The sequence below is a fragment of the Westerdykella ornata genome (genome assembly GCF_010094085.1).
Source record: "Westerdykella ornata strain CBS 379.55 unplaced genomic scaffold EI97scaffold_2, whole genome shotgun sequence".
In the NCBI taxonomy this organism is placed as follows: domain Eukaryota; kingdom Fungi; phylum Ascomycota; class Dothideomycetes; order Pleosporales; family Sporormiaceae; genus Westerdykella; species Westerdykella ornata.
Window position 1 is genome coordinate 1,409,016 of NW_022986852.1, and position 7,976 is coordinate 1,416,991.

Below are 7,976 nucleotides of genomic sequence, written 5' to 3' on the forward strand. Positions count from 1 at the left end.
AGAGAAGTAAAGCAGGTAAGAGAAGTAAAGCAGGTAAGAGAAGTAAAGCAGGTAAGAGAAGAAAAGCAGGCGAGAGAGAAGTGCAGTCAAGTGGAAGACAAACGCAGCTAAAGGAGTGAGAGAGAAGGTGGTTGAATACTGCGGCTTTCCACGTCCGATTGAACACGCCGCTGCAATTCCTCTGTTAGGTGCAATTACCTACCCGGCACAAGTCAATTGGCCACAACCTAATAATGCAGCAGGTAGAATGCCCTTTTGGAACTCAACTATTCGTACAGGCGCGCTACGAAGCTAATTGCAGGACCTCCTAAATTGCTGAGCCTGCTAGCTGTTTAATCGGACGTGGAAAACAGCAGTACAGAGGAGAGCAGGGGGGGTTCAGTCGGATCTATGTGAAAAGAAGCAGTTGGCGACGGTGACCCCGCAGTTGCTGTTGTCCCGACCAGTGGGCTGTTCGAAAACGTGCCAGTTTGCATTATTGCGAGCGGGGGTTGACTGTCTCAGGATACATACAATTTGGCTCATGATCCGAAGAGTTGTGTGTGGCCTGCACCAGATGCAGACCGAGCTGTTGCATATGAATCATCCGGGACGGATCGAATAGAGAACTAGTCTACTTGTCAATAGTAATATAACTCGCATGTGGTGTTCTAAAGATACACCTTTGCGCAATCTCTACATTGACTGGGGAACCCGGGAAACAAAAGACACGCGCGGATGAAGAGGTGACAGCCGGGAGGATTCCTGTTCGCAAGGGCGGATGTGATAGCCTAGAATCAGATGGGCGCTTGCGACCACGTGGAGAGCGACAGGGCGGATAATTATTGCAACCCTGGGGTCTGGGGGGTGTTGTCTGTGCAGCCAACAGTGAATATGTAGATATCGGCTGCAATGATGGATGGGACAGTCGATGGAAAAGGACCTCCGTTCGTGGCCTTGCGTATTCGCTCACAACGTCGAGGATGGGAAGAGAACGTTTCAACGTTCCTGCGCAGGCGATGGCGGGAACGAGAATGTCCGCGCACTGGTGAAACGCCAGAGGCGTGGACCAGCTTGAATGAGCGACATGCTAATTTGTCTGTTGCAATTCTGTTGGGTGTTATTAGACGGCGCACTCTGTGGGTTAGCTGGCGACTGGCCGCTCGGAGAGTCCGTATCACCATCCTCCCACAGTACAGCGTACCAGACCAAGAGCACAAATGGCGTTTACATACACAGTACTTGAAGGTAGATTGTTATGGAAGCTGCAGCAGACGGTAAGACACATGAAGGTATCAAAGTTCATGGACCTTTTCCGGTGTACCGTGTGTGGTATGTATGGCGGAGTCTCGCGGAATGCCAAGCCGGAGGAAAGTGGCTCCGGAACCCAAAATCAACCCCGTTGCATCGAACTCCAGGAATTGTGCAACCATCAAAGTTTCCAGTCGGCTGTTCTCACACATGCAGAGAGGTGAGTTCCCTTCAGTCGCCTCAGAGACATGAATCTTTAACAAAACAGTTCGCGAACACTCAGAGACGAACGACCTGCTCGCTTACAACAAAGGCCCGAAACACTGACAGGGTCCAAGTTCCTCGCGGAGCATGCCACGGTCTATCCCCGGGGGGCCAAGGTAAAATTGAGGGGGTGCTGGCCATGCGGTTCGAGGAGGTCATGGCGGGGAGCCGCTTTGGGTGAGATCAAACAGGAAACGCAACCTTGTGAAACAATGGCCAGCCCCCAGGCAAAGTAAGCTGGGTCCGCCTCTCCAATTGGTTGGACCGCAGGCGACGAGTATTTATTGGCAAATGGACGTGCGACATGGTCGCAAGCACCGCAGGACATGCGCTTCGAATCACGCTCGCGAGCAAGCAAGCTGACCCATGGACATAACGCCGCTGAGTGGTGCTGATGGCCTGAAAAGGCACCGCAGTTCAGTTCCATCGTGAATGAGACGAGATGTAAAGAAAGCGGTCCGGCGAAATTTCTGTCGAGTGGTAGTGGAAGCGGCTCTGCGTTTTAAGGGGGAGCTAAGCGTGATGGCACTCGAAACATCCGGACGGATTCACGGAGTTTTGTGGCGCAGGTCTGCCCCAACAGGAACGCAGACGGGATATGGAACGTGTGGATTATTGGGGCATCCAGCACCTGCTCGCCGGCGATGCGGCGTGCTTCAACCAGCATTGGCGGCAGGTGCTAGGGTTCGGATTAGGGATTAGTAGGGCCTCCCCTCTTCGCAATCCCTCCGCTCCTTGTCTCGTTCGCTCCAGCTCCAGCCTCCCTGGGCTCTCCGTCCTCTTTCTCAAACACTCGTCCGTGCGCTCCTTTTTTATCAGTCTATCACCCCTCCGCCGGCCCTTCTCTGGGCTCCTCGCGGTGCGCACGCATTTACGGCTTCACATCTTTTCGCCTCCTGGCCAGAGTCTGGGTGCGATCGACGCGTAGATTGACCCGCCGCCGTCGCTCTCTGTCTCACCGTCACACAAGCCCCCGATCTTGATTAGCTGAGCCCATCCTTTGACACTTACTGTGTTAGTGTTGCGGCTTGTCTCCAGCATTCTGCGACACTCCTCTCATCTGCCTCTCTCCTAACCACGAACCCACTTTGGGCCTCCTTGCTCAGCCATGACAACGGCTGTTGCTTCACCCCCGGTCACGGCGCCGCATGCTCCTCCCGCAGAGGGGGTTGGCAGTGCGAGAACATATGCGCCCATTGCGCCCTTGACTTCTCCTCCTCACGCCGTGACGCCTTCCAAATCCTCGAAGCTGGTTGCCGACAATGCCTCGCCGACCTCATCAACAGATGGCACTTCAGCCCAGCAGAGAGCGGACGGAAAGCGTTCACCTCACTCGTATGTCTCTTGCATCCCAACCTCGCTCTTCCTCTTCTACTTCCTACTCCCCTTCCTCTTCCACCTCTGGACGTCGCCGACCGTCCACTTGTTCCTCGCTCTCAGCCTCCATGTCTCCTCCCATGCAAGATGCCTCTTCTAACCGCAAGCCTTCGAGCAGATTGCGGAGCGCGCAAGCACCCAAGATCGTCGTCAAGAAGGAGCCCTCCTCGCCCGACATGACGAGCTCTCGTCACCGACCCAGACGGCTGGATCTTTCAACCAACAGTCACATCGTCCACACCTCCGGCGCCCTCACCTCTCGACCCGATCCCATGAGTTCAAAGGGGAGTGCATCGATAATCGACGTCGGCCTTGCCTGTCTCTCCCCGGGCTTCCACACCCAGGACCCCACGATGCGGGAACAACTTCAGCGCAGCATAGATGTCAGGGAACGACAGAGGCAGATCATTGAAGCGCGGCAGAAGCAGGGTAAAGGGGGCAACGCGGATGAGGAGAGCGCCCAGATGACCCCGTTTGGACGGGCAATGAAGACTCCCAGCACTTCTCGGCGGAAGGGACCTCCCCCGGGTCTTTCCATCGCACCCCCCTCACACCAACAGTTTGCAAATGAGCGGGTTATCCAGTCGGCGCCGATCAACCAGTCCTTCACGGGCCTTCGACCTAATATTCCACCGTCTCGTCACGCTGCGAACGGCCCCTCAAACCTGTCGCAGACCTCTCACATCCACCACGTCCCCGCAACGCAGACAAACAACCGCCTACCACCCATCTCGGACGTGTTCCCCGAGCCACTTGGTGCACCCCGGAACCCATTCAACAACAGCCCAGGCCACTCCTCGCACTCCAACAACCAGCCCCCGCTCCCGTCTCCCAGCTTTCCTCCCCAGCAGCAACAGGCCCCACAGCCGGCCCGCCGTCGCGAATATAGCTCGGCTGAGGAGGCCGTGCAGTCCCTGTCCGGTGGCCGAGAGGACCTCCTGCCCCGCATTGTTCATTATGGTGGCCACCAGCCGCCTACCCCGCCCTCCCCGATGCCAAAGCAGAATGCGTCTTCATCATACGCGCCAGCAAATGCAGAGACACATCGCAGCAGCAGCTCCCGAAGGCGAGGTCGCGACGAGTACGAAAGGGATAACGGAACGCCGCCCCTTGGTCGTCAGCAGCCCCGCACTGGACCCTTTGGCGAGGGCCGCGACACGCCGGAGACGCAGCGGAGGAAGAAGGAGGAATTTATCCAGCTTTGTTCGAGAGCATGGGATCTGTTCCACTCGTGAGGTGGTACGAGACGCTGAATTTCTGCGGCAATACTACGTTGGAGCGGATTTTTTTGTCTGATGGCATGGCGTTTTCGGAGTGTCTACGGCTTATCTGATCAGGCGGTTTGCCATTTTCTCGTTGGTCGCTCGAGTTTCATCGCCTTTACCCTTCGGTCCCGTTTGCTGTTTTGGTGAATTAACCACTTGCACATTCCGTTTCGCTTCTTTTACCTGAACGTTCATATTCTCTTCTTCTGCCCCGAGTGACATTCTGGTGGCGGTGGCTCAGAGAGCTTCATATCCCAGCCCGTTCCCCTTGTCTCGCACCATGGGTATTTCTGTCGCTTGAATCAAGCGGATGGATGTTGGAGTACGAAGGCTTTTGGGACTTAATATCTTCTTCCATTGGACGGCGGTTGAGATGGTAGATGTGGCGTAGTAGATTTGAAGTTGATTTCGCACAGTGGGGGGGAGGGGGGCAGAAAAAGTGTATTTTGGATGATGGAGATATCCCCTTTGGTGGTAGTTTGCTTGGGTAGCGAATCGAGATGGTGCAATTGACATATGGAGTCCTTCATTATCGATGTAATGGTCGCGAGATCCTACAACCACATTGCTCCCCGTATGCCATGCCCTTGCGGACCACTGGCTGATCAGTCGGACGGGAAAAGACGCAGACGTCGTGAGTGGCGTGGAACGCCCCCTTTCCAGGTGTAGTAAGCATTGGAACCACCGTCCGCGAATGGCGTAATCCGCCTGTAGTACGTACATAGATGGATCTTCAGTCAAACACGAAAGCCCGCAGTAGGGGGAAGAATAGAGCTCATATCTCACGCTCATCCACCTTATCCGTCCCAAGGCATTTCCTGCCAATCGAGATTCTACTGCACCCAATATGTAGCTTCAACTAACGCCAATAGAGAGGAGGGAAGAACGGGGTCAACTGGGAAAACTCATGTCTGTAGGACCCCCGGAACTGGTTATCCGTACTGTATGTAGCGATTTGCCTCACCTGCTTTCTTTGCGTTTGGTTGTAGCGTCAGGACCACCGCTTTCGTTGATTTAGCATTACTCAAACGGCATGCTCGGATGACGGCTTTGGGCCTCAAAATGTTGTGGACTAATGGGCGGTCGTCTCAAGCTCGTCGATACCGATACTGACGTTGTTGTGGTCGTCGTGGCTGTACAGGTGTCCCTGACCCCCAAACACTGTTTCCAAGCAACTGATTCCTGGCTGTCTTGGACCTTGCCCGCCTCGAAAGGTGGCAGCCTAATAGGCACTAACTTAGGCTTGTTAATGCTAATACTAACGTTGTTGTAGCTGTTAAGTTGCTCAGATGTCCCTGATACCCAAACACTTCCTTCAAACAGCCGAATTTCCACCTGTCTTCGGGCCCTGCCCGCCTCGAAACGCGGTGGATACTAATGGGCCGACTCAAGCTTGTCGATGCTGATACTGACGCAGTTGTGGTCGTAGGAGTGCCGCTGGCAACGACGACACTTGTTCCTGTGACAGCATCTGCGTCCAATCTCCGACGCTTGCTTCGCAAATCCTTCCATGGTTGTGCAGTTCATCTGGCCCATCCTGTCCGTCTTCTGCGTTTTGCGTTTGTTGTTTTCCTCGTGACACTGGTTGTGTTGGAGAACCCAACTCCCCGGCGTCCATCTGGCCTATGATGTCCGCCATCCGCTTCCGTCGCTCGCTGTTCCCTCGCGGCACTGATCCATTTTTTGCTTCTCACTTGCCTTCCTGCTGCCACCGGTTCATCTTTTGCTTGTTGCTCGCCCTCATCGTAACACTGGGCCATCTTTCGCTTGTTACTTGGCTCCTGCTCGGAAGTCTTTTCCTGTTGGTTGATCCATCTGTGCCTGGGTTTCTTCGCTCGGACGATGTCGAATGCTTCGGTTCAGCGAGGCTCAAATGCTCCGACGACGTGGTCCCCGCGCGGGAACCGCAGAAGAATCGGCTTCGGTTTGTATGCCATTGAGTATCTCTGTCTCCTTTGATCATTGATTGAAGTGTTACGTTTAGCTACCACAATACACTCATCAACTTTGAATGCATCAACTCTTCACAATGGTAAGGAGTGAGAATATCCAGTAGATGGTTTGCCCAATCAGTAGAAAATGCTTCAAGATAGAATGCTTTCGCAAATTCCCAGTATTCCGGGTACCACCCTGCCATTTCCCAGTCGATGATTGCCGCCACGCGACCGTCCTTGACGATGATGTTAGCAGGCCTAAGGTCGCCATGAGTGAAGACAATGCTATGCTTATGTGAATCAAGCATGCCACGAATATAAGGGCCAACATGGCCTTTTGACTTTGCCACGAAGGTGTCGGCAATCGTAGCGTTGAAATCTTCTTCGCTGTTGAACGGTCCTTGAAATAGGGTAAGAAACACTTCAACGGCCGCATGCGACGTGTTCAAACTGGTGTGCACCGACCTCTCGAAGTGGTAGACCACTCCAATATGATATCAGTGACCGGTCCACCATTTACAGATCCTATGTAATTGGCCGGCGGAATAGAGCGAAGTTCTGCCAAGTACTTCTTCAAGTCTACCGAAAGCTGCTGCTTCTCAATGGTATTATATCTCCCCCATGATTTCTCCAAGTCCTCGCCTTCAATAAACTCCATGAAGATATACGTATCATAGACACTTCCAAAATCGTCGACGTCTCGGTCCAATGGCCCGTACGCATATGCTGCATATAATCTTGGGACGGGTATTGATGTGCGCTCTCGCACGAATGACATGGTCTTTGCTTCGATGAGGGACGCATGAGAGCCGTACTTGACAAGCATCGACGGGGAAATCTTCGCGAGCTGTGTGCCGGCTCCTACAGTTATAACTTTCAGCTTAGACGCCTCTACCTGCTCTGGGCTGATGATGTCGTGGCCCGGAGCCACGTATAAGACGTTTATCTTTGGATCGGCAGGCATAGAGTCGTAGAGTTCGGGCATTGCGGCTGCCTGGAGGGCAGCGATGGCCTGTTGCCATGCTTTAGCATATCGTGCATTTATTTAGAAGATCCGCTTACCGTCATCTTTTCTTTAGAGAGGCGGGGAACTACTCGGCTTGCTTTGGAACGGATGTGTTGCTGTCCGCTCGACGCGGCACCGCACCGCAGAAGTCAACCCCGCCACGAGCAACAGGTACTGGCGTCAAAACAGTAGTAATTCCGTACGTCTGTTGTTACGGAGGAATCATTGGTCGTCTACCAACAACAAGGAGCTGAGGGTCAGATTTCTACCCTAGGGTACTCCAAGTCGTATCAGGTGTATCTAGAGCGTCCCCAAAAGGAGGAGATGCCTACCTTGTTACCCCTAAATCAGCTTTCCGCTTAATATATAGTTGCAATTATACTACCCTATAACTTCGCCTTTTAAAGGCCCGTTTATTCTACTGTATACAAATCTGTGCGCACGCCATCTGTCACAAAGTCGAAATACCCCACCTCAAGTGCTCAAATCGGCTACCACACTCAAGCCTTCAACACTCGGTCATTTATAGTAGTATATAGTTAATAAAAAAGTCATATTTACCATCAAATAAGTCAACAGGTCGCTTAGCTCAGTTGGTTAGAGCGTGGTGCTAATAGTCACATGACTTGAGAACGCCAAGGTCGCGAGTTCGACCCTCGTAGTGACCAATCATTCTGTTTCTTTTTCCTTTTTTGCTTTTTTGCTCTTTTTTAGAAGTTGATTTTTGGCTCGAAGAGGTGCTACCGTACGGCACCTATTCTTTGCGGTGTACCCCTTTTTTGCGGTTTCGAACACCACTGTTTCCGCAAGATTCCTAGACAGAAGAAGCTTGTGCAACTTAGATAGAAGGGGCTGCAAAGACTATGTCTCTGCACAGTTTCTATATCTTAGTTTATTATA

At 53.0% G+C, this 7,976-nt stretch overlaps 4 protein-coding genes and 1 non-coding gene across 5 annotated transcripts in view; 2 read left to right on the top strand and 3 right to left on the bottom strand.

Moving 5' to 3' along the window:
- Positions 1-673, bottom strand: part of EI97DRAFT_121873 (uncharacterized protein) — a 1,132-nt gene extending 459 nt beyond the window's left edge. The window contains exons 1-2 of the mRNA XM_033793036.1: positions 514-673; positions 1-198 (exon numbers count right to left, since the gene is read on the bottom strand). The exon at positions 1-198 is cut by the window's left edge and continues 459 nt beyond it. Coding sequence (XP_033657924.1) covers positions 1-198; positions 514-525 — 210 coding nt within the window. The 5' untranslated portion in view covers positions 526-673. The remainder of the gene's footprint in view (positions 199-513) is intronic.
- Positions 674-2,267: 1,594 nt separating this feature from the next.
- EI97DRAFT_478332 (uncharacterized protein) lies at positions 2,268-4,106 on the top strand (the record flags this gene model as incomplete). Its single annotated transcript, XM_033801984.1, has 2 exons — positions 2,268-2,816; positions 2,935-4,106. The coding sequence occupies exons 1-2, from the start codon at positions 2,603-2,605 to the stop codon at positions 4,104-4,106; spliced, it is 1,386 nt and encodes a 461-aa protein (XP_033657925.1). The 5' UTR covers positions 2,268-2,602.
- Positions 4,107-4,239: 133 nt separating this feature from the next.
- On the bottom strand, positions 4,240-5,148 carry EI97DRAFT_121914 (uncharacterized protein). The gene is made up of 2 exons (XM_033793037.1): positions 4,858-5,148; positions 4,240-4,791 (listed from the first exon to the last, which is right to left on the bottom strand). The coding sequence occupies exons 1-2, from the start codon at positions 4,926-4,928 to the stop codon at positions 4,374-4,376; spliced, it is 489 nt and encodes a 162-aa protein (XP_033657926.1). The 5' UTR covers positions 4,929-5,148; the 3' UTR covers positions 4,240-4,373.
- Positions 5,149-6,120: 972 nt separating this feature from the next.
- Positions 6,121-7,308, bottom strand: EI97DRAFT_411641 (phosphotransferase enzyme family protein; the record flags this gene model as incomplete). The annotated part of the gene is made up of 3 exons (XM_033796736.1): positions 7,133-7,308; positions 6,536-7,082; positions 6,121-6,470 (listed from the first exon to the last, which is right to left on the bottom strand). The coding sequence occupies exons 1-3, from the start codon at positions 7,136-7,138 to the stop codon at positions 6,121-6,123; spliced, it is 903 nt and encodes a 300-aa protein (XP_033657927.1). The 5' UTR covers positions 7,139-7,308.
- Positions 7,309-7,654: 346 nt separating this feature from the next.
- Positions 7,655-7,744, top strand: EI97DRAFT_t16. The gene has a single exon. It is a non-coding gene; the product is annotated as a tRNA-Ile (tRNA).
- The last annotated feature ends 232 nt before the right edge of the window (positions 7,745-7,976 follow it).

Coding starts and splice junctions, on each gene's coding strand:
- EI97DRAFT_121914 (XM_033793037.1), bottom strand. CDS start 4,928: ATGAGCGTGAGATATGAGCTCTATTCTTCCCCCTACTGCGGGCTTTCG. Junction 4,792..4,857: donor TTGACTGAAGATCCATCTAT/GTACGTACTACA, acceptor ACACCTGGAAAG/GGGGCGTTCCACGCCACTCA.